We start from the raw sequence: 25,634 nt of genomic DNA on the forward strand, positions 1-25,634 counted from the left end.
CGAACTTGCAAAGTCCGAATTACCGCAGACGCAAGTCCGAACTTTGCATACTTGGTGTTGAGAAACAGCCACACACTCCGTTTGCACTGATTTTCAGCCTGAGGTATGTGCAGCTTGTGGCATGATCAATTTTGGTTGTACCAAGGGTGAAATTATGTCTCTTTCCCTGAAGTCTGGGTCTCTTCTGAAATGTTAGTACTGTAGTTTTGTTAGGATTAATAGTCAGGGCCCAGGTCTGACAGAACTTGTGCAGCAGAACCAGATCATCTGCAAACAGCAAGAGTGTAATGTTGGAGTCATGTAGCGTGAGGCAGGTGCTGCTGATATCTCCAGGAGTTTCACCAGTTCATGAATGTGATTACTGAAGAGGGTCGGTGATGGTGGACAGCCCTGCCTCACACCCCGCCCTTGAGTGAACAACCCAGTCTGTTTATTGCTGATGTTGATTGCAAGTTTATTATTTCAATACATGGTTCTTGATGTTGTATGTTTTGCCCCCATACCAGTTTCTGAAAGATTCGGTAGTAGACCTCGGTGCCAAATTGAATCAAAGGCCTTCTGGAAATCTACAAAGTGTTTGTTTTGATTGTGTTTGTCAGTCAGGGTACGTAGAGTGAAGACACGGTCTGATATCTGGGTTTGAATCTGATGTGAGTCTTGTGTTGATAATGCTGCAGAACAGCTTCCCAGACTGCTGCTCACACAGACGCCTCTGTAATAGCTTGGATCTGACGTATCTCTTATGAAAGTGTGTGTTATGAGTCCTCGCTTCCAGGATTCAGGGAAATGAGCAACACTCAGAACCAAGTTGAACAGTTTTAGCAGGGCTTAATCAAATCTTAATTTGAGCGTTTCGTTGAGGATGGCATCTGGTCCACTTGCTTTTTTGTGTTTTATGGCCTGGATTTCATCAGTCAGTTCATTTTCTGTAATGGGGGTCTAATGGGTTTTGATATTTAACAGTTGTATGTTTTCTCTCTCTCTCTGTCTGTAGGTGGGGCCCGTCTCTCTCTCGACTCCCATCACTAAGGTGGTGAAGAACGACTCTTACACTCCTCCTTCAGTCTCGGTGCCGCCCGCTCGCCCCACTCGCCCCCCCACACAGAGCCTACAGCCCGTCTGCAGAACCACCATCGGCACACAACAGACCAGCGGAGACCCCAGCGGCCCCACACACACACCTGCACAGGTACACACACACACTCTCACACACACAACAGACCAGCGGCCCCACACACACACCTGCACAGGTACACACACACTCTCACACACACACAACAGACCAGCGGAGACCCCAGCGGCCCCACACACACACCTGCACAGGTACACACACACACTCTCACACACACAACAGACCAGCGGCCCCACACACACACCTGCACAGGTACACACACACTCTCACACACACAACAGACCAGCGGAGACCCCAGCGGCCCCACACACACACCTGCACAGGTACACACTCACTCACACACACACCTGATGCATATTAATTAATCCATTGCGAAAAAATTCGCAAAACAGTAGCCTACTAGATGGAGTCTTCAAGCAGTGAGCATGATTTTGTTGTCCTCTCGCTTCTTAAAAAGACAAAAAGGAAATATTGTGTCCAGCCAATCCTGAGATACAGAGCGGACGGAGAGTTAAGGAGCTGCAGGATCATCACGAGAGATGTGAACTCCGTGTGTAAGGATGCTTTGTGTTTTCTGCTGCGAGACGAAGTGGATGAACTTGACAATAGCTCTGGATTTTGGCGATCGCTTGTACGGTGGCTCTGAACTGCCTCTCAAAAAGCTTGCTACGGATTCGAAAAACGCCAAAAATCGGAGGCAGTGTGTAAACGTGATTGACATAACGTGAGGTCGTATTTATTTTTTTAACGTGCGAAAATTTTGCACTCAGTGTGTCACTCCAGAGAGAGAAAAAACACACTCACGATCTCTTATTACATTCACAAACCAAACGAAATACCAGAAAACACAACATTATCAGCACTACAAACATGTGTTTAGTTCCTCTCACTCCACAACACATCCTTTAAATTCATCAGGCCTGTACAGCTAATCTCTCTCTCTCTGTGTGTGTGTGTGTGTGTGTGTGTGTCAGCCTGTCTTCAGTCCTCTGGAGGGCACAAAGATCACGGTCAACAACCTTCATCCTCGAGTGACGGAGGAGGATATAGTGGTGAGTTCAGGCCTGCAGCTCGTCACACACTCGCTCCTCTCACTCTGTGTGTGTGTGTTTAATCTGTGTGTGTGTGTGCAGGAGCTGTTCTGTGTGTGCGGTGCGCTGAAGCGGGCGCGGCTGGTGAAGCTGGGCGTGGCCGAGGTGGTGTTTGTGCGCAAGGAGGATGCAGTCAGCGCCTACAGGAAGTACAACAACCGCTGCCTGGACGGTGAGACACGCACACACACACACACACACATCCATTCCTCCACATCTGAACCGAGTGCACAGTGAAATGGCTGTAAATACAGAGTGATAAGAGACTAGTGGAAGGTAAACATCCTAAAGACGCTGTTAAGTGTTTGTTTTATAGCACTTTATCTATTTGTCAATAGATTTCAATTACAATACATATTTTTAAAGGCCATTTTCTCCTTCACTGAGCCATAAATCTCCACTTCAGTAGCACTTACACACACCAAACTCTACATTTTTATACCTATAGTCTACATCCTGAAGGTTTTTACAGAGGGATCTGTTCATATATAATTTGCTTGATTATAGAGAACATTTTATTCCTCAAAAAACTGCGAAAATATGTGACCCTGGACCACAAAACCAGTCATAAGGGTCAATTTTGTGAAATTTATACAATAGCTGAATAAATAAGCTTTCCATTGATGTGTGGTTTGTTAGGATCGGACAATATTTGGCTGAGATACAACTATTGTAAAATCTGGAATCTGAGGGTGCAAAAAAATCTAAATATTGAGAAAATCACCTTTAAAGTTGTCCAAATGAAGTTCTTAGCAATGCATATTACTGATCAAAAATTAAGTTTTGATATATTTACAGTAGGAAATGTACAAAATATCTTCATGGAACATGATCTTTACTTAATATCCTAATGATTTTTGGCATAAAAGAAAAATGTATAATTTTGACCCATACACTGTATTGTTGGCTATTGCTACAAATATACCCCAGCGACTTAAGACTGGTTTTGTGCTCCACATATATATATATATATATATTGTTTTTTGTCTGTTTTAAGTATTTTATGAATTCCAAACAAAAGTTTCCTCTGTAAAAACATTCGACTCTTAATATGTCAAAAAAATTAAACAAGAGTTTTGAAACTGACTTCATCCAGTGTTCAGATTTTTGTACTAGAAATGTATGCAAATTAGCACACATTTCATTACATAATGCCTCATTTGCATATTTAAACCTAACATTTTAGAAAACTTGTCATACAAAGATTTGTACCCTGTTCACCTGCGGCGTCTCGCCCTCTTTAAGTACAATGTGCTTGATTACTGTCCACCTCTGCCTGCATCACACTGATCTCTCTCTCTCTCTCTCCGTGTGTGTGTGTGTGTGTGTGTGTGTGTGTGCGCGCTCCAGGTCAGCCGATGAAGTGTAATCTGCACATGCAGGGCAGCGTGATCACGTCAGAGCAGCCCATCCTCCTGTGAGTCGCTCCTCCATCAGTGTGAAGATGAAGGTGATGGTGATGAAGGTGAAGGTGACTCTCTCTCTCTCTCTCTGTCTGTCAGGAGGCTGAGCGACTCGCCCGGCGCAGCAGCAGCGGTGCAGAAGGACTCCTCGTCTCGCTCCGGCTCCAAGACGTCCTCCGGGCCGGAGGTGGATCCTCAGACCATCCTGAAGGCTCTGTTCAAATCGTCTGGTCAGAGCGGCTCCGGCGGAGCGGAGACGAGCGGCCCTCACTCCACCGCCTTCCGCATCAAGATCTGACCCCTGCTTCTACGAGCGGAGCTCCTCGTGTTCACACAGCTCCTGCTTCACTGCGCTTTTAACGCCTTTCTCTGACTCCGCTTTCTGTTTTCTTCAGTAAAGATCTTGCTTTATAATCAGCCGCGTGTGTCTCCTTATTCCTCGCATTCCTTCTTGTTCACGTTTACACTATCATTCAGGGCCTGAAACTGATGCAGTAAACTGATGAAAACTGACAGTGAAATATTATAAAAGATTCTAGTTCAAATAAATGCTGTTCTTTTGATCTTTCTATTCATCTGTGAATCCTGAAGAATACAATGTATCACGGTTTCCACAAAAATATTGTGAAGCACAACTGTTTTCAACATTGATAATAATCAGAAATGTGACCCTGGAGCACTAAACCAGTCTTAAGTTGCTGGGGTATATTTGTAGCAATAGCCAACAATACATTGTATGGATTAAAATTATCAATTTTTCTTTTATGCCAAAAATCATTAGGATATTAAGTAAAGATCATGTTCCATGAAGATATTTTGTAAATTTCTTACCGTAAATATATCAAAACTTAATTTTTGATTAGTAATATGCATTGCTAAGAACTTCATTTGAACAACTTTAAAGGAGATTTTCTCAATATTTAGATTTTTTTGCACCCTCAGATTCCAGATTTTCAAATAGTTGTATCTCAGCCAAATATTGTCCGATCCTAACAAACCATACATCAATGGAAAGATTATTTATTCAGCTTTCAGATGATGCATAAATCTCAATTTCGAAAAATTGACATTTAAGACTGGTTTTGTGGTCCAGGGTCACATATGTTTCTTGAGCAGGAAATCAGCATCTTAGAATGATTTCTGAAGATCATGTGACTCTGAAGACTGGAGTAATGATGCTGAAAATACAGCTGTGCATCACAGAAATACATTTAGTTTTAACATATATTCAAATAGAAAGCAGTTGTTTTAAATTGTAATATTTCTTTATTTTTTTATAGTTTTGATCAAATAAATGCAGTTTTGGTGAGCAGAAGAGACTCAAAAACATCACAAACACAGATTAAAGTAAAAGACAAACAAGGGATGCTCATGAGGCCTAAAACTAATATGAAGATTTCCAGTGAATACAATCTTTCAATAAAACAACTTCACAAGACTGAATAAAACACAAGTGGTTTTGTTTGTTTATTTACTTGTTAGTTCTTAACAGCCACATTCGCTTTTATTATATAGAAAATGAATTAGATACTCTTCTGAATCTGATAACAACATGTTCAGACGTGCTCGAGTCTTGATTGATGTACTCGTGTGGAGAAACGGTCACCGGAAGAACTACAGTTCCCAGCAGCCATTGCGTCTGTTTCCGGTGACGCGGGTAAACGGTAAATGAAGATGGCGCCGTCCACAGATCAACACGCTCGCGTCATTCCTGGAGGATTTACTGGTAAAATTAACATTTATTTTCAATTCATTAATGTATGTAAATTGGTAACCTTTATTATAATCGCTCCGGAGGATAATGCTCCCGTGAGAGTGCGCGACTCGCGCTTGATTCACTGTAACCGAGGCGTCCTGGTGAAGTAATCTCTCTCTCTCTCTCTCTCTCTCTCTCTCTGTGGCAGTGCTGTCGCTGAGGTTCAGTGAGGATGACTCTCATGCTGCTCTTCATCAGCTGTGTGTTAAAGAGCACCGGGTTCGAGCGGAGTCCAACGCGAACCGACCGCTGGACCGAACACTGTTCGTTCTGAACGTTCCTCCCTACTGCACCGAGGTCAGACACACACAGACACACACACTCACTCTCACACAGACACTCACACTCACTCTCACACAGACACACACACACAGACAGCTCATCTGATCACAACACGAATCAAACACACAGATGATCATCCAAGAATCTCCAAACACGATCATCATAACATTCCTTGCGCCCTGATCTGGATGATTGTTGGTTAAAATGCATGGACCACCATATCCCACAATGCACCGTGTGCTCAGTTTCACCTTGAGTTCACACATGTACACTGATGCATTGGGCAGAGGATTGATCAGTGCTGCTGTGATCTGAAGCTGTGCTGATGTGGTTGTGTGTGTGTGTGTGTGTGTGTGTGTGTGTGTGTGTGTGTGTAGAGTGTAATGACGGACGTCTTCAGCCGCTTCGGTCCGGTGCAGTCAGTGGAGCTGAGCGAGAAACCAGGAGCGTCTGCAGCGAGCGACAGCGGCGTGTCCTCATACTTCACCTCCAGACGCAGACAGGTGACGCAACACTAACACCAGATTACTGCAGCCTTCACCAAACCATCATAACAGCTGTGTGTGTGTGCAGTGTTTCAGAGTCGCCACATCGTGTTCAAGCACGCGTCTGGAGTAAAGGCAGCCAAACGCCACCCAGTGAACACCCCACTGATAATAATCAGAAATGTGACCCTGGAGCACTAAACCAGTCTTAAGTTGCTGGGGTATATTTGTAGCAATAGCCAACAATACATTGTATGGATTAAAATTATCAATTTTTCTTTTATGCCAAAAATCATTAGGATATTAAGTAAAGATCATGTTCCATGAAGATATTTTGTAAATTTCTTACGTAAATATATCAAAACTTAATTTTTGATTAGTAATATGCATTGCTAAGAACTTCATTTGAACAACTTTAAAGGAGATTTTCTCAATATTTAGATTTTTGCACCCTCAGATTCCAGATTTTCAAATAGTTGTATCTCAGACAAATATTGTCCGATCCTAACAAACCATACATCAATGGAAAGATTATTTATTCAGCTTTCAGATGATGCATAAATCTCAATTTCGAAAAATTGACATTTAAGACTGGTTTTGTGGTCCAGGGTCACATATGTTTCTTGAGCAGGAAATCAGCATCTTAGAATGATTTCTGAAGATCATGTGACTCTGAAGACTGGAGTAATGATGCTGAAAATACAGCTGTGCATCACAGAAATACATTTAGTTTTAACATATATTCAAATAGAAAGCAGTTGTTTTAAATTGTAATATTTCTTTATTTTTTTATAGTTTTGATCAAATAAATGCAGTTTTGGTGAGCAGAAGAGACTCAAAAACATCACAAACACAGATTAAAGTAAAAGACAAACAAGGGATGCTCATGAGGCCTAAAACTAATATGAAGATTTCCAGTGAATACAATCTTTCAATAAAACAACTTCACAAGACTGAATAAAACACAAGTGGTTTTGTTTGTTTATTTACTTGTTAGTTCTTAACAGCCACATTCGCTTTTATTATATAGAAAAATGAATTAGATACTCTTCTGAATCTGATAACAACATGTTCAGACGTGCTCGAGTCTTGATTGATGTACTCGTGTGGAGAAACGGTCACCGGAAGAACTACAGTTCCCAGCAGCCATTGCGTCTGTTTCCGGTGACGCGGGTAAACGGTAAATGAAGATGGCGCCGTCCACAGATCAACACGCTCGCGTCATTCCTGGAGGATTTACTGGTAAAATTAACATTTATTTTCAATTCATTAATGTATGTAAATTGGTAACCTTTATTATAATCGCTCCGGAGGATAATGCTCCCGTGAGAGTGCGCGACTCGCGCTTGATTCACTGTAACCGAGGCGTCCTGGTGAAGTAATCTCTCTCTCTCTCTCTCTCTCTCTCTCTCTCTGTGGCAGTGCTGTCGCTGAGGTTCAGTGAGGATGACTCTCATGCTGCTCTTCATCAGCTGTGTGTTAAAGAGCACCGGGTTCGAGCGGAGTCCAACGCGAACCGACCGCTGGACCGAACACTGTTCGTTCTGAACGTTCCTCCCTACTGCACCGAGGTCAGACACACACACTCACTCACACACAGACACACACACTCACTCTCACACAGACACTCACACTCACTCTCACACAGACACTCACACTCACTCTCACACAGACACTCACACTCACTCTCACACAGACACTCACACTCACTCTCACACACACACACACACACACACACAGACAGCTCATCTGATCACAACACGAATCAAACACACAGATGATCATCCAAGAATCTCCAAACACGATCATCATAACATTCCTTGCGCCCCTGATCTGGATGATTGTTGGTTAAAATGCATGGACCACCATATCCCACAATGCACCGTGTGCTCAGTTTCACCTTGAGTTCACACATGTACACTGATGCATTGGGCAGAGGATTGATCAGTGCTGCTGTGATCTGAAGCTGTGCTGATGTGGTTGTGTGTGTGTGTGTGTGTGTGTGTGTGTGTGTGTGTAGAGTGTAATGACGGACGTCTTCAGCCGCTTCGGTCCGGTGCAGTCAGTGGAGCTGAGCGAGAAACCAGGAGCGTCTGCAGCGAGCGACAGCGGCGTGTCCTCATACTTCACCTCCAGACGCAGACAGGTGACGCAACACTAACACCAGATTACTGCAGCCTTCACCAAACCATCATAACAGCTGTGTGTGTGTGCAGTGTTTCAGAGTCGCCTACATCGTGTTCAAGCACGCGTCTGGAGTAAAGGCAGCCAAACGCCACCCAGTGAACACCCCACTGATCATCTCCAGCACCGACAGACCCGTCAGAACCGGCATCCGCAGTGAGTGTGTGTGTGTGAGTGGCAGGGAAAATAGAAAAAATACATACGCTTAAGTGTTGCAAAGCCCAGAGCAAGCGCTTCCTTTTCAATCACAGAATAATTACGTTGGTAAGAATTAAACTTGCCCAGCCACTTTCACCAAATAAACCACTCACGTTTGAACAAATTAATTAAATCTGCCTTCACAAATCACTCAAATAGTGCTCTAATTTGAACTAGATGTTCATCCCAAGTGTGACATCAGGACCTGATCACCTGATTGAAATGAACGCAATTCTGTACGACGATCAAAAAGCCGTTTCATTCGATCTTGCGCTTTACTCAAAGATGCTTTTGCCAATTGACGTGCTTCAGAAATTAATCTTTAATGTTTGGTGCTCCCTGACTCTGGGCATGATAAGCACTGGATAGATTGTGTTGAATATGAAGCTGTTTCAAAACTTGAACAAACAAGTTGGAAGTGAAATTACTCCCCTGATCAGACTGAATAATTCAAGGTACTCCAAACACTGAGATAAACTGAGTCAGTGCTTTTACAACCAGCTTTGCAGTTAGAGAACGTAACGAGTGCACAGCTGGATATCTAGTCACTTGGCACATAACCGTGAGCAAATATTCATTTCCCGCCATTTTTGAACGAAAAATTTTATATTTGAAAATCTTAGCTTTATCGGAATGAGATGACACTTGGTGACTTTTGTCACATTAGCAATATGAACACACAGAAAAATCATGGACATGAATCGGATATGTTAAAGAGTCCAAAAAAAATAATAGTCACACTTGACTTCTTCGTGGTCAAAAATGACCGACATGAATGGGAAATACGAAAAAATTTGAAAAATCTTTCGGTGGTACAAACTACAAATCAGCCACTGGTCAGAAAAAAAGTGTGCAGCAATCAAGGGGTGACTGTCTAGAATATCAGGAGTCCAAAATAGACACACACACGTGCACACACACATACGTATACACAGAAATGAACTGGTAAAACTGCAGAAGAGCAAATTTTGAAAATGTTAACATTAATTGAATTACATTGAATAAAATATCGATTAATTACAAAGTTTATATAAAGTGTTTTGAATTATCACTATCTATTCCTTATTTTGTTGTTTTGTTGTTAATTATCAAATACTGAGTAACAAAAATGCTTTCTGTGTTCCCTTTCTAACAAGATTTTAATGTTTGACTGTAATCATAATGTAAAACCTGATGCTTATCTAACCAAAAATATCTAAACCTTGACAAAAAGTAGTCTTTTAGACTGTCTAGATATATATCTAATAGCTAAACTTAAAAATAAAATAAGAAATTATGTCTAAAAAAACAACGGGAATCCAAAAGCCTCTGTATATATCTATATAGGGTGCTAATACAAGAGGTTACGCAACATTACACAAGTTTGTATTTTTTAATGCCTCCAAATTGACCAATTCTCACTTCAAAAAAATGGATTTTAAATGCCTTCACTGTATTTTAATGTGAAATATTGCATTTACTAAAAAAATTGTAAAGAAATAAAAAATATATATTAATTCTAGTGGAGAAAATAGCTCATTAAAATTGTATAAATATCGCATTGTATCATAAAATTCCCTCAAAATCATAAATAATAAATCAAAAAATATTATTGAACAAAAATATATTACATTGATTTTCCTGAGGAAAAAAAAAAAGTTACATTTCAAGGCTTCAGTCACTCTTCTTCAAAGACAAAATTAAGGTGAAGCATGCAAAAATTTGTAAGATCTGTTAGGATCATACCCTGATTCTCTCTGAAAATTTTCTCCAACATTTTATAACCAAAAGATGTTTTATGAATCAGAAAAAATTAATCAGCCATACCGGCCGCCTCATATACCGTGTCGGGTGTACGCTCACTAATATATGCTGCTACACGCTGTGAAACTGAATTTTTAAACTGTTCAAGCAACATCAAATTACGTGCATCTGCCACACGTTCAAATAACAAAAAGAAGCGTTCAACATCTTTTTCGTCAAATCTAGGGATCGATCTCATATTAGTCACTTCATCAGATTTACACGAAGCTAAATCACGCTCTACACCTCCAGTTAAAGGAAGCTTACCATCTCTTATTAGATCTAAACGATAACGCTCAAGATCAAGTTGTTGTTGTAACTGAACTTTAGACATCTCAACACGATTTTGCGCTTCTTCTAACAGTTTCTCTTTCAGCTCAGTTTGAATTAACAACAATTGTTTTTGTTGTTCAAATGTTAGATTATGAACATTAACAAACTCTGATGTGTGTGTGTGTAGAGTGGATCCAGCAGTACTCAGACTCACTGATCAAGGCTTCATCACTGCAGCAGGACGTCGATCAGTTCATGAATAACTATGACAAACAGAAGGAGAAGGTGAGACTCACTCTCACTCATACACACACACACACACACACACACACACACTCACACACACACAGACAGAGCCGCAGCTCATGAATTATTCATGTTCTTGCCCGGCAGGAGGCGGAGCGTCAGAAGCAGGAGGCGGAGCAGCAGCAGGAGGATGAGGAGGGCTGGGTGAAGGTGACGAAGAGCAGCCGCGGCGTGAAGGTCCGCCCACACAGCGAGACGGCCAATGAGAGGACGCTTCAGAAGGAGAAGAGGAAGAAAGAGCGCAAGGAGCTGCTGAACTTCTACACGTGGCAGCACAGAAACACGCAGAAAGAACGTGAGTCTCGAGACGATCCACGACACAATCATGCGTGAAGACTGTGAGAGAGAGTGCACTAGATAGTGTGTGACGAGTCTGCTGTTTGAACACCACCGACTTCATGCATCTAGCCTTTTATTTATTAATCGCTTTTATCATGAAAAAGAAATGTAAACTATATCTCATTTCTATTAACTCCAAATTGTAATATGTAATTCAGAATTGTGATATAAAGTATATATAAAGTGTATATAGTATAAAGTGATAAAGTCAGAATTGCGAGATGTAAACTCTAGACCTGCGAGATGTAAACTCTAGACCTGCGACCGAGATGTAAACTATAGAATTGCGACCGAGATGTAAACTCTAGACCTGCGAGATGTAAACTCTAGACCTGCGAGATGTAAACTCTAGACCTGCGAGATGTAAACTCTAGACCTGCGAGATGTAAACTCTAGACCTGCGAGATGTAAACTCTAGACCTGCGAGATGTAAACTCTAGACCTGCGAGATGTAAACTATAGACCTGCGAGATGTAAACTCTAGACCTGAGATGTAAACTCTAGACCTGCGAGATGTAAACTCTAGACCTGCGAGATGTAAACTCTAGACCTGCGAGATGTAAACTCTAGACCTGCGAGATGTAAACTCTAGACCTGCGAGATGTAAACTCTAGACCTGCGTAGATGTAAACTCTAGACCTGCGAGAGATGTAAACTATAGAATTGCGACCGAGATGTAAACTCTAGACCTGCGAGATGTAAACTCTAGACCTGCGAGATGTAAACTCTAGACCTGCGAGATGTAAACTCTAGACCTGCGAGATGTAAACTCTAGACCTGCGAGATGTAAACTCTAGACCTGCGAGATGTAAACTATAGACCTGCGAGATGTAAACTCTAGACCTGCGAGATGTAAACTCTAGACCTGCGAGATGTAAACTCTAGACCTGCGAGATGTAAACTCTAGACCTGCGAGATGTAAACTCTAGACCTGCGACCGAGATGTAAACTATAGACCTGCGAGATGTAAACTATAGACCTGCGAGATGTAAACTCTAGACCTGCGAGATGTAAACTATAGAATTGCGAGATGTAAACTATAGAATTGCGAGATGTAAACTATAGAATTGCGAGATGTAAACTATAGAATTGCGAGATGTAAACTATAGACCTGCGAGATGTAAACTATAGACCTGCGAGATGTAAACTATAGAATTGCGAGATGTAAACTATAGAATTGCGACCGAGATGTAAACTATAGAATTGCGACCGAGATGTAAACTATAGACCTCCGAGATGTAAACTATAGACCTCCGAGATGTAAACTATAGACCTGCGAGATGTAAACTATAGAATTGCGAGATGTAAACTATAGACCTGCGAGATGTAAACTATAGAATTGCGAGATGTAAACTATAGAATTGCGAGATGTAAACTATAGACCTGCGAGATGTAAACTATAGACCTGCGAGATGTAAACTATAGACCTGCGAGATGTAAACTATAGAATTGCGACCGAGATGTAAACTATAGACCTGCGAGATGTAAACTATAGACCTGCGAGATGTAAACTATAGAATTGCGACCGAGATGTAAACTATAGACCTGCGAGATGTAAAATTGGTATTCTTTTTTTCTTGCAATTCTGACATTTTTCTCAAAATTGCAAATTTTTTATGTCATAACTGTTGTAATTCTGAGAAAAAGTCAGAGCATGGTGCCGTGTGTCTGAGAGGCTCTCAAAGCGAATCATCCGTCTGTTTCAGATATCGCTGAGCTGAGGAAGAAGTTTGAAGAGGACAAACAGAGAATCGCTGTACTGAGAGCACAGAGGAAATTCAGACCCTACTGATTCAACCTACCCACAATGCCCTGCACCTGCTGACTCCACATACCCACAATCCCCTGCACCCACTGACTCCACATACCCATAATGCCCTGCACCTGTTGGCTTGTACTGTCTGGTTACATGAAGGTTCATTTGAAATAAAGTCTGCAGTGAGTCAATCGGCTGGTGTCTTTTACCAGAGCTGCCAACTCTCAGGCATTCAGAGTGAAATTCACTCAACTTCATACTTTTCTCACAAATCCATTTTCTCATGCAGTGAAAAGCACCTTACATTGAAAATGTAATAATAGGATATTTGCGAAACAGATAAAGGCTCCAGTGTGTATTTGTGCTCATCAGGTTTCTATTTATAACGTGTTTTTGTAGCGCTGAGCAATGTAGCCAATCACAGACTTATCTGTTGATTCTTGAACACATCTGATTGGCTATTCTGCTCAAATGAGTCAGAATTCACTAGCTGGATTTTTATTTTTTTTGCACACTTGTGAATAGTCTCGTTGTAACATGATTTAAATAAGAGGTTGGTTGATTATAAAGGAACTTTGTGAGATTGCGGTGAACTAAAGGAAGTGACACCTTTTTAGTGATTATAAAGGAAATGCTATTGCGGTGGACCTCCTTAAGGTTTTTCTGGTTTATCAAAGGGACTAAAGGTTTATGATCTGTGAGTACTTTGAAGGACTCCAAACCACAAAGATATCATGACAGCTTTTCACACGTCCAGACTGAAGCCAAATGTTCTTTTTCAATTTGAGCGTAACGCTTCTCTGCAGCTGTGAGAGTACGGGAACAGAAGGCCACTGGAAGCATCTTCCCATCATGCTCTTGAAGCAATGCACCCTCTATTCCGTAACTCATTGGTCTCGAACTCAGTTCCTGGAGGGCCTCAGCTCTGCACAGTTTAGCTCCAACCCTAATCAAACACCTGATCCAGCTAATCAAGGTCTTCAGGATCACTAGAAACCTCCAAGCAGGTGTGAGTTGGAGCTGTGGCCCTCCAGGAATTGAGTTTGAGACCTCTGCATAACTGCTGGCTTCGGCCGTGACGACTGTTGGCTTCATGTTGTAATGTGTTCATGTTGTAATATGCCAGCACTGGGGCCGCAACTAGCATTTCTTTCACTTTCATGAATGCATCGTCTTAACTCTTGTCCCATCTCCACACTGCATCGGCTCTCAGTAGCTCATTCAATGGCTGTAACACTGACTGTGTTTACATGCGCACGAATAATGCGATTATTTCCAATAATCAGAGTATGAACTTAATCGTATTATGATGTTTACATGTCAAGAGCAAAGCTCTCCACTCCGTTTACATGCAATTTCCATTATTCTTATTATTCGCTAAGAATTGTGGTTAATTTTTTACTGCCATATTCACATACCCCACTGCACAGCACAACTGATGGACTCAGAAAGAGCGCAGGTGTGTTATTAGCCGCTGTTTTAATTTAGTTTACATCTAATGCAAAACACTTTTGTATGGTTATAGTCCATGCTGTTTCGGCGCCATAGAAATGCGATGGCAGTTCGTTTGCCTACGCTGCCGTCGTGTTGTACTTGCTGTTTCTGGATGAGTGTAAGGAACAGAGACACTGGTGGCAGCGAGGTTTGTTTTCCCAAGAAATGCGATGCTTTCTTCCCTGCCTGGAAGCCTCTCTGGACATGCCTCCAAGGGCTCAAAAGGAGCTTCCATTAAGCCCTCCAGGACCACTGACAGGAAGGAACTCTAAGGGGGCATGCTAGCTTCAGATGCATAACTCCACACATAAACATGGAGATCAACCAATGTCTCCCCAGGGGAACTTCATCCAACTCTCTCCGAGCAGCGATGCCATGACAAACTCTCAGGGAAGTAGCAGCCGCTCCCACTGCAAAATTCTTCTTGCCGGAACCCCAGGACTGGACCTACAGGGCAGCTGACTGGGTCCTCCACATGACTCAAAGATCTTCCACTTGGAGGAATACAGCCTCCTTGTGGATAGGGCTCTGGCACTAGCGATGGTCTCCTGAACATCGGCAGGAAGACTAGAAGTCAAAGCTAGTTGGCCTTATATGGGCCATACCCCCAGCTTCCAGATTTCAGGTTGAGCGGGTCAGATCTTGAAGCTGAGATAGCAGAACTTTTCTGAGTGGAACCTCCCACGGAGGGTGATCTAGAAGAAAAATCAGTTCCGAGAACCAGAACGGGAATGCGAGCAGGAGACGGACCCCACTCTGCTTGACCCCTGCACAGTACTGTCAGAATTCAACTTGACAGGCGTAAACACATACTGTATAGTTTCAGCGCTGAGGCGGTGCCCGCACCATCAGCCAATGAGTTGGCATGACTCTATACTAGCTTGAGACAATCGGCACACCCAGAGGACATTCCCATTGCGTCATAGCGTCGATTGAACCTATGAAATAGGTCATTTTAGAGAGAGGACCAGAATAAAATAATAGTTTCATCCAAGAGTTTATATCAGTTTATTTTAACATTTCAGTGCAAGTTCATTTTGAATAGAATTTTTTAAATGTTACCTGCAGAAATCCTGATGTTCCTGTCTGACTTGTTTAAACACAGTCACCTGATCATAAACTCCTCCCTCTTACAGCTCTTACCAGGAAGAGACGGACGTGTTATTTCTGCTTCCTGTCACACTGACTCTCTTCTCTACTGACAAAAGCAATAAAGAATCAGTCATCAGTGAAGAACCAAGAGAAACACTTTACAGAAGGATCTTTGTGAAGTTTGTTTCTGAATAGACAGCAGATGTTTGTGATTCTGGTGGTGATTCATTCTTTAAACTGTTGTTCAGAAAGTGAAAGTAACGTTTAGATCGCTGGAGCTCAAAGACTGAAAATGGCTTCTCTATCTGAAGATGATTTTTCTTGTCCTGTATGTCATGAAATCTTCAAGACTCCTGTTCTTTTATCATGTAGTCACAGTTTCTGTAAAGAGTGTCTTCAACAGTCCTGGAGAACCTCGAAATCTCAGGAGTGTCCCGTCTGCAGGAGAAGATCCTCAAGAGATGAACCTCCATTTAATCTCGCATTAAGAAACTTGTGTGAGTCGTTCCTGAAGGAGAGAAATGAGAGGCGTTCATCAGGATCTGAGGAGATCTGCAGTTTACACAGTGAGAAACTCAAACTCTTCTGTCTGGAGGACAAACAGCCGGTGTGTTTAGTGTGTTTTACTTCTCAGAAACACGTCAATCACACAGTCAGACCAATCGATGAAGTTATTCCTTCATATAAGGTAAGAGAAATGAGTTTTAGCCAACTTCATGTTGTTGTAAAGTCCTGTTTAAGTGTTGATTTGATCAGTGCTGGTTGTGTTTAGTTCAGCTGAACTCCATTATCAATAAAGTTTCATAGATTTGCGGAATTACTTACAGGTGCAAATACTTTTTCACACAGGCCCAGTTGGTATTGGATAACTTCTTTTGCTTCAATAAATAGCATTGTCATTTACAAACTGTGCTTTGTGTTCACTCAGGTTGCCTTGGTTTTATGTCAGGTTTTAATTTCTGAATTAGTATAAGATGTTCACAAAAACAGAAGTAATCTAGATGGAGGCAAATACTTTTGCATTACATTATATGATAATATCACTGGATTGTTGTATCATCTTTTTTCACTGTAAACTGGTGTTTTATGTATTTTTATTTTGTTTAATTCTAGGAGGAGGTCAATACAGCACTGAAATCATTACAGGATAAACTTAAACGAAAAGAAAGAATGAAAGGAGAGTTTAAGAAAACAGCTGAACACATCAAGGTGAGGAAACAGAGTCCAGAGTGTTAATGTCCAGCTCGTTCCAAGACCACAACATAAAGAGGGAGACATACAACGAAATAGGGTTTAAATAATTTATAATTTATTGGGAAAATAAACAATATTAAAATAATAATAAAAAAAGTTAATATATGTCTAAATGCAATGAAAGATCAATATTAAAAGGAAAAAAGAAAACCCAAGGTGTGTGAGAGAGACCAAAGCATGTGACCTTCCTTTAAGACCAACAGCCCAGTTCTTTATATAGAAAAGGCCGCTGGTATACAATCGCCAAGGTGTGCACAGTTACCTAATGTCCCCTCAGAACAATCCCTGCCCGTGCACTGACAAAGAAGGTCCTAAGGAGAGCACAGGGGGTCGTAACACCTAAGAAAGAGGTTTACATTTCTTCCCTTCATCCTGGGCCGTAGAAATTGTCAGGTGTCACAAAAGCAGACAACTCTTTTGCTCGATCGGTTAAAGGCACCTGCCAGAATCCTTTCAGGAGAACAAATTAGCTCACAAACTGAGCAGAACCAGCTCTATCGACACAATCATCACACCGTGGTAAAGGATAACAGTCAGGCTTTGTAACCGCAGTAAGCTTTCTATAGTCGGTGCAAAAACGATGTGTCCCATCTGGCTTATTAACCAGCAGACCTACAATTGCTTGAGAAGAACCATTCACACCCTCTTTAACCTCCTCACTGATAGAACCAGGAGACTCCAAGCTCTGATTTACAGTGAATGAAGTACAATCAGACACAGAATAACCAGCAGTAATAGTAGCAGTGGAGATTACACCAACAGACACAGACACTTCACCTGTAAACACACACTGCAACACAAGTGCAACACTTCTTTGAGTTACTTCAGTGTAGTTGCTACTCTGTAGCTGTAGATCACTAGATACAGTTATGATCTGATATATTAATATAATGGACTGCAGCTGATTATTTGTGTAAATGACGATCATCAATCTGCTTCTGGATGCGTTATATGTCGGTCTCTGAGTTTCTCTCAGATCTGAATGATGTGATTGTGTTGATGTGTGTTGATGGAGACGATTGAAGTGAATGTGGTTTGATTTCAGTCTCAAGCTGAGCACACAGAGCGTCAGATTAAACAGCAGTTTGAGAAGCTTCATCAGTTTCTCAGAGATGAAGAAGAAGCTACAATCACTGCACTGAGGGAGGAAGAGGAGCAGAAGAAGCAGATGATGAAGGAGAAGCTGGAGGAGATGAACAGACACATCTCAGCTCTTTCACACACAATCAAAGACATGGAGGAGATGATGAAAGCCAGTGACGTCTGCTTTCTGAAGGTCTGATTTCAGATGATTGATTGATTGATTGATTGATTGAGTTGTTGATGATCAATGGTGTGTTTGTTCTGCAGGAGTTTCCAGTCTCAATGGAAAGGTGAGTGATCTGCTGGTGTCTCTGGTCTCTCTGCTTCTGATCCAAAGCCACTGCGGTTCTGATCCTGAATGTTCTTCCAGAGTCCAGATCTCATCACAGCCGGATCCACAGACGCCTTCTGGAGCTTTGATTCATGTGCCACGTTACTTGGGCAACCTGCCCTTCAGAGTCTGGAAGAAGATGCAGGACATCGTCCAGAACAGTGAGTCTGACTGCAGAAGATACACACACACTGGAAATGATGCAATATTGACAGATTTCAGCATTATGTGTGAAGAACCAGATCATCTACTGCACCAAAATCAGCAGCTCACTTTAGAAAGGGGTGTAAAAAGTACTCAAAAATTAAACTCAAGTTAAAGTGCAGATACTCTGTGAAAATTGTACTTAATTAAAACTGCAAGTAAATGGCCAAAAACATACTTGAATAAAAGTAAATAAAAAAGTAAGATTTTAAATTGTACTCAAGTATTAAAAAAGTAGATGTAAACAAACAAAAGAAAACAAACAAAAAAGGAGATTCTTGTTTCATCATTTTGAACCATCTTCTCAATGCAAAGTGAAACTGCTTCAAAATGAACTGCATAAAATGTTTATCAGACAGATATACACAAGTTTAATTTAAAGGAGAAATCAAAATGCAGTGGCACAGATCAAACACATCTATCAGTGCAACAACAACAATTAAATGCAGCACAGTGGAGCACAAAACATCCATGCTTTACACCTTAATGTCATCCATATGTGTACGACTTCTTTCTTCAGAAGAACACAAACTAAGAGTTTTAGAAAATTAATCAATCTTTCTGCACATAATGCATGTGTACGGCATGTCCAAAGATGATGCTTCAAAAACTACACCAAGAGAAGACGACAGTAACTCATAACCTCTGTTGATGTCTTCTTCAGCAGAACCACAGGCGTGTGAAGAAACACACAAATACTTTCTTTTTTACTTTAGCGTTGTGTTCACTTTGTGTGCTTCTCGAAGCGTCCTGTACACTTGCATTATATGCACTAAACATCTTTCTTTGTGTTCATCTGAAGACATTCATATATATCTGGATGGCATGAGGGTGAGTAAATGATGAGAGAATTGTATTTGTTCCCTTTAATGAGGCAGATGTGATGCAGAGGCCAGAAATATATTCCAGACAGAATATAAGACATTTGTTGAATTTAAAGTTTGTTTTTTTCCTAGCAGATGTTTATATATAATTGTTTATGACTAATTAGATGAATTAATGAGCCAATCATATTTTCATAATCATTTAGATTAAATAATAATTAATTGACAGTCCTAAGAGTTTCTCAATATATCATTATAATACAACTCATGGACTCCCAGAACATCACTAAACATGACTCACACTTCATTTACACACTTTTTGTAGATTTTTGCAACATTTAATTTAATAAGTAATCATGAAACATGAATTGTATTTCAATTCTTATCACTGATTTTATTTGTGCATTCAGTCAATATAGTACACAGATAGCTAATGACTTCATCAAAACAGACACAAATAATGAATAAATAATGAATAAACTGAGCTTATCTTCATATGCTTCTTCATATTTGACGGCAAATACATTCTGAAGCCAGGAATTGATCTGATGAAAGTTTTAACGAAGGATGAGCTCGATGCATGAAAACAAACCTCATTAGCGGCAGGTTTGAGCTTCTGTCACATATTTAATGAGTGTGAGATAAAATAAACACATAAACATGTAATCAGTACTTTTCAAGTTGAAATAAAAGTGTAAGGAGTAAAAAGTACTGTTTTTCCTTCATAAAAGTAATCAAGTAAAAGTACAAGTAGTTACTTTAAACTGTACTTGAATAAAGTACAAATATCCCAAAATAATACTTAAGTACAGTAATCAAGTAAAATTACTCGTGTTTTACACCCCTGCTTTTAGAAATAATCAATCCCAGAATTCAGTGCGCTTGACTTTCATTTTCAGTCTCACGAAAGACACAGAAGTGATTTCAGCAGTTTTTAAGACTCTTTATTTGATCAGACGGACAGAAACATTTCTACACAAAAATATTTTATTTCCGTATGATTACTGCTGTTTATATTTAATTTTTAATTAATATTTTGAATTTTATATATATATATATATATATATATATATATATATATATATATATATATATATATATTTATTTACATTTAGTCATTTAGCAGACACTTTTATAAATGAGGACAACGAAAGCAATCAAAATCAATGAAAGAGCAATAATATGCATTAATTATATATTAAATAAAAAGAAAACAGATAGAATAGAAATAGAATAGAGCGAGCTAGTGTTAGAGGCCTTCATTACTTTTGTTAATTGAATATTAAATAAAAAGAAAACATAGAATAGAAAAAGATTAGAAAAGCTAGTGAATATATATAAAGAATATTCTTCAAGAATCGGCTAAAAACACATCTCTTCCATCTTTATTTGAGCCTCTAACTCTAGCAATCTCTATTCTAATTCTATTCTTAAAAAAAACACTATCTTCTATTCTTTTTATTCTTTTTCTATTCTATCTGTTTTCTTTTTATTTATTATACAATTAATGCATATTATTGCTCTTTCATTGATTTTGATTGATTTCGTTGATTTTGATACACACAGGGGTGCACATAAGTTTTTCAGCCTGGTTGTCATATGAGAGATTTGGTTTGGTCCTCACACGGGCATGTAGTGTGACCCATGAAATATAACTATAAAAAAATGTATTAATAATAGTGATAATAATATTATTGCACTTTATTTGTTTTGTTTTTTTTATTTGTTTTTTTTTATAAAATAACTAACTAAAAATAATAAACTAAATAATCAAGTGTGATTATTTAATTTAATTTTTTTTTAAAGGGTGTATTACATACAAATGCAATTATTTCATAGTAAACTTAAAAATAAAATGCTAATATTTTTATCATTATTTTTATTATTACCATTATTTTAATTTTTAATTTTCATCATTTTCAAACGTAAACTCAGCGAGCTTTTATTTTGGCAGGTTGCCGGTAAGTAAGTATTATTCGCTTCCGGGTTCAGCTGCTGATGAAGAGCGTCAGTGAATGAATGTCACAGTTTAGCTTTGAAGACGGCGGGTTCAGATTATGCTTCAGTTTGAATAGAAATCTTATACAGTACAGTTTGTCGATCTAAAGTGTTAATTGTTCATTAACAGCTGACAACCATGTCCATACACAAATGCGCTCAGAACTTATTTACACATTTTTAATTTTGGTCGCGCATGCGGACCTTTTATATATATATATATATATATATGAATATATGAATAATTTGTATGCGTTTTGTCCTTTTATTATTGTAAAAATATATTTAGCTTCCTTTTAATATGTATAATTATAATTAATTATATTTCATTTTTAGTTTTAGTCATTTGAATACTTCACATTGATTTATTTTATTCTGAGTTGTTGCCAAAGCAACTTTTCTAATCATTCAATTTAATTTTTTTAGATTATCGTCTAATATTTATCATTTATTTTTAGTTTTATTTTAATTACTTAATGATTAAATAAATAACTGAGTAATTTTAGTTGTAGTTTTTGTTAATACCAGCAAGCTTATTGTTGTTGTTATTATTATTATTTCATTTCATTATTGTGCAATAATACCTACTGTTTATTATTTTTAATAATTAGGCAGCATTGAGTAAAAAGATTTGTGTTTTATACAAGAGATACATTTAGGAAAATTATAAAGATATAAACATTATTTCTTTGGTATTATTATCTCATTTGAATATGAAATCATGTGTAATCACTATAATTTTGTGACAAAGTGACCTGTCCCTGTCGGTTAGCGCAGCACATACACACTGCATCTTACCTCACTCCTCCTCTGTAATTCCCTGCTGAGGCGATGTGGGTGCACACGCACGCCATTAGCATACTGGTTTCACATACACGCAAACATATCCACTCCATCTCCATCCCCGACAGTGATCCACGCTGCGCATAACCACACACACACATACACACATGTATATTTTGAAGTTATTGTTTGTCTTCTTTTGGTTTTGTTTTGTGTTGTAAACTTACCTGTGTTCAGTGTTTGTTTGTGTCTGTGTAGTCGGTCCTTCTATCGGCCGGCTAACCTGAGCGCCACCCAGTGGCCTGGCTACATAGTGCCAGAGTTTGTGGCGCTGGTGTGAAGCAACCGGAAGCCGACTCGTCCATTGTTTGTCTTAAAGGGGAAGTAGGAAATGTTGAGTTGTTGTTGCAATCTGTTTATTTTTGTTATTTTTGTATATATTCTTTTGTTTAACATCTGAAAACATGGAGTGGATGTTATAGTTATGTATATTTGTGTGTTATTGTAAATATGTACATACTTACCTTTTTATACTTACCTCGACCTGGTTTAATCCGAGGGGGCGGGGCTTGAGTTATAAAAGGGAGCCCCAAACCAGGGTAGGTGGTCAGTTTACCTGGCGAGCGAGCGTGCAACTGTGGTGCCGTGAGCAATTTTCAAAGTTTGCGTGTGTATATATACACATATTTATCCGTTTGTTTTGTTCTTTTGTACAGTGTTTTCTTTGTTACTTTGTATATAGCTTTGGTCATTTTTCTACTGGGATTGTTTCACCTCTCGAGCACTGTAAATAAATCGTCATCTTTTTTTTCACTTAACATCTCTGCGAGTATTGCCATCATTTTGTTTTGGGTTGGGTGAACCCTTTCGCCTGACGACGGGCCTGCGAAGACCCGTTGTCGCACAAATTTAATATAAATGAGAGCGTGAATGAAATGAATATGTTTGAGTTTGTTTCTGATTGAACTTTCAGTATTGATAAATCACACAGAGAATGACTGACAGTGATGAGAGGAACATGTCTGATGTGTTTGATCAACAGGACGAGTGTCATAATTCATAATCATCTGTGTTGGGTTCACTCTTGATCATTATATGAACATCAGAATAACAGCATCTGTTGATTGTGTCTCATCAGCTCCTGTGATTCTGGATCCAAACACGGCTCATCGATATCTCCTTCTGTCTGATGATCTGACCAGTGTGAGACGGAGCGGTCATCAACCTGTTCCTGATAATCCAGAGAGATTTGACTGTGATCCCTGTGTTCTGGGTTCAGAGGGTTTTAACTCAGGAACACACTGCTGGGATGTGGAGGTTAAACAGTGTTTATCCTGGAGTCTTGGAGTAACTACAGCATCAAACCAGAGGAAGGGACGGGGTTTCTATAACACTGATGTCTGGTGTGTGTGGTACGGAGTGTCTCCATGTTCTGGTTTTGGTGTTAAACGTAAGCTTGATCGTGTGAGAGTGAATCTGGACTATGACGGAGGAAGGGTGTCATTCTCTGATCCTGTAACTAACACACATCTACACACATTCACAACCTCCTTCACTCACACACTCTTCCCTTTCTTCTGGTGTTCTTCCTCTCTGAGGATCTTATCGATCAATAGTCAGTAATCTGTAGATCTGGATCTTCCTGCTTTCATCTTTCATCATGTTTCAATATTTAATCCAGATCACACGAGTAAGAGACTGTTGATCTGAACATCAGATCAGAAAACAAGAACATTTATTCATCTTTAAAAATGAAAAATTATTAAAACGTGATGAAGGGTTCACTCAGAACACCCTAGCAACCGTGTAGCAGCGCTCTTGTCAGTGATCTGTGTGTTTGTGTGTCTGAGAGAAACAGCAGCGACTCAAAACTGTTCACACTTTAAAACCACTTCAAACCGCTTCAAACTACTTTCAGAGCGTCAGGCTGGACTTTCTCAAGACGACATCAAAGATTGTCTATAAACGTCTTCATCGAGTTCAAGCTGCATGATAATATCATATTGTGTGTAGTATTGCAGAACTGAAAGAGTCGATTCAACACATTTCAGTGTTTGTTGTAAATGAATAATTGTTTATTTCAGTTCTAGAGATTAAATTATTGTCTGTTTATTGAAGTAAATGGATGTAAAAGGTTCTTGATCCACAACAATGTTGAATGAAATATTAATATTTAGTCAGAAATACTTGATTCAGCTGTTTATGAATCTGATTCTCAGATCAAATGATCAAATGAAACTGAAATCTCTGATAAAGTCTGAATCAGTTTCACAACAAATATTAATAATCGCTTCTATAAACTAACAATGTGTGATTTCATGATTTCAGTCATTTTCAGTTTGAAACAAAGTTTGTCGTGATAATTAGGATTTAAATTGTGGTAAAAGTCTGGGAAATCTGATTTAAAAAATTTTTTTTGTTTTTTTTGTTCCTGCAATGAAATATTCAAATATTAAAGTCATATTTATTTCTATAGAGCTTTATATAACACAGATTGATTCTGCAGCTTTATATTAATAAACAGGAAAATAACAGCATCAATGTTGCAAATTTCTTAAATTATGAACAAATAAATTCAGTTTTAAGTTCAGATATAAAGCAGATCTTCAGAAGACAATATATCGTGTGATTATTCAGATGAATTTAAACAGTTCCAGATGAAGTCAAAGTAAATGAATAAATGACTGTAATAGAAATCCTTCAGCTGCTGATGTGAAATCAGTGCATCTTTACTGTCATCTAGAGCTGAAACTGAGAAACTGACTGAAAATATCAGTGCATTTATTACAGATGACAGTCACAATAATAAGAGACTGTTTGATAATGTAGTTAATAAATCTCAGCTGCTCGGGGGTCAGGTGACCAGATCTCTCACGCTGGAGTTATCTATTTATTTATTTAAAAGCAAAGTACAAAGCATTAGACAAATACGATAGAGATATAAATGAGATAAGAACCCACGGTGTCACAAACACTGGTGATTATCTGGAAAGGTCTTTTTAAAGCATTATTCCTCACTTTCAACTCAGGAAGTCTCTAAGTGACGTATAATGAACACCAGGTTCAGTCATGTGACAATGTGTGCACTTTTTGTTGCCATGGCAACATTTCCAAAATGGTGTCCTGTCTGATTAGCACATGCTACAGTTTCAGCAATTTATAAAAACGCTTGTTTTTGTTACAAAAGTTATGTTTCAACTCATGCAACAATTCTAATGTTTTAATAACATATCCTAGATTACTCTTAACCTGATTTTAATACGTTTCTTGAGCAAACTGATATAAAACAAAGACATTGCGGTGACATATATGTCACATCGGGCTCTTAACCTTATAAAAGTAGGAGGAATTTTGACGTGATGTATTTGTCACATTAAGAAAAATGGTAAAAAAGGTAATAAGCTGCTCAATTAATTTAGCTGATTCAATTATTTTAGTGTTATATATTTTCTGCTGCTCATTTCAAAGCATATTTTAACAGATCTACGTACATGTTTAACATGATGACCTCCAGTGTGAGGTACTTATTTATTTTTATTCAGTTTGCACATTTTTCAAGTTGTGAAAAAAAAAAAAAAAAATCT

The 25,634-nt window shown here is 39.1% G+C and overlaps 4 protein-coding genes and 1 long non-coding RNA gene across 6 annotated transcripts in view; 4 read left to right on the forward strand and 1 right to left on the reverse strand.

Moving 5' to 3' along the window:
* poldip3 (polymerase (DNA-directed), delta interacting protein 3) overlaps positions 1-4,043 on the forward strand; it is an 8,926-nt gene extending 4,883 nt beyond the window's left edge. For both annotated transcript variants that reach the window (XM_058769475.1, XM_058769474.1), the window contains exons 6-10: positions 995-1,189; positions 2,107-2,184; positions 2,266-2,395; positions 3,574-3,640; positions 3,726-4,043. In XM_058769475.1, the coding sequence (XP_058625458.1) occupies positions 995-1,189; positions 2,107-2,184; positions 2,266-2,395; positions 3,574-3,640; positions 3,726-3,924 (669 nt within the window). In that variant the 3' untranslated portion in view covers positions 3,925-4,043. The remainder of the gene's footprint in view (positions 1-994; positions 1,190-2,106; positions 2,185-2,265; positions 2,396-3,573; positions 3,641-3,725) is intronic.
* Positions 4,044-5,199: 1,156 nt separating this feature from the next.
* On the forward strand, positions 5,200-6,309 carry LOC131536577 (ribosomal RNA-processing protein 7 homolog A-like). The gene is made up of 4 exons (XM_058769611.1): positions 5,200-5,352; positions 5,531-5,679; positions 6,042-6,167; positions 6,238-6,309. The coding sequence occupies exons 1-4, from the start codon at positions 5,295-5,297 to the stop codon at positions 6,280-6,282; spliced, it is 378 nt and encodes a 125-aa protein (XP_058625594.1). The 5' UTR covers positions 5,200-5,294; the 3' UTR covers positions 6,283-6,309.
* A 926-nt stretch (positions 6,310-7,235) lies between these two features.
* Positions 7,236-13,178, forward strand: LOC131536551 (ribosomal RNA-processing protein 7 homolog A-like). The gene is made up of 7 exons (XM_058769562.1): positions 7,236-7,391; positions 7,572-7,720; positions 8,170-8,295; positions 8,366-8,489; positions 10,774-10,871; positions 10,980-11,187; positions 12,938-13,178. The coding sequence occupies exons 1-7, from the start codon at positions 7,334-7,336 to the stop codon at positions 13,021-13,023; spliced, it is 849 nt and encodes a 282-aa protein (XP_058625545.1). The 5' UTR covers positions 7,236-7,333; the 3' UTR covers positions 13,024-13,178.
* A 2,451-nt stretch (positions 13,179-15,629) lies between these two features.
* On the forward strand, positions 15,630-24,834 carry LOC131536513 (E3 ubiquitin-protein ligase TRIM35-like). Its single transcript, XM_058769488.1, has 6 exons — positions 15,630-16,261; positions 16,687-16,782; positions 17,873-18,103; positions 18,178-18,200; positions 18,281-18,402; positions 23,189-24,834. Exons 1-6 carry the CDS (start codon positions 15,866-15,868, stop codon positions 23,671-23,673), a joined length of 1,353 nt encoding a protein of 450 aa, XP_058625471.1. The 5' UTR covers positions 15,630-15,865; the 3' UTR covers positions 23,674-24,834.
* On the reverse strand, positions 15,951-23,143 carry LOC131536594 (uncharacterized). Its single transcript, XR_009270010.1, has 3 exons — positions 22,278-23,143; positions 22,066-22,187; positions 15,951-16,081 (listed from the first exon to the last, which is right to left on the reverse strand). It is a non-coding gene; the product is annotated as an uncharacterized LOC131536594 (long non-coding RNA).
* Positions 24,835-25,634: the final 800 nt, after the last annotated feature.

Source organism: Onychostoma macrolepis, chromosome 03, assembly GCF_012432095.1.
Source record: "Onychostoma macrolepis isolate SWU-2019 chromosome 03, ASM1243209v1, whole genome shotgun sequence".
Classification (NCBI taxonomy): Eukaryota; Metazoa; Chordata; class Actinopteri; order Cypriniformes; family Cyprinidae; genus Onychostoma; species Onychostoma macrolepis.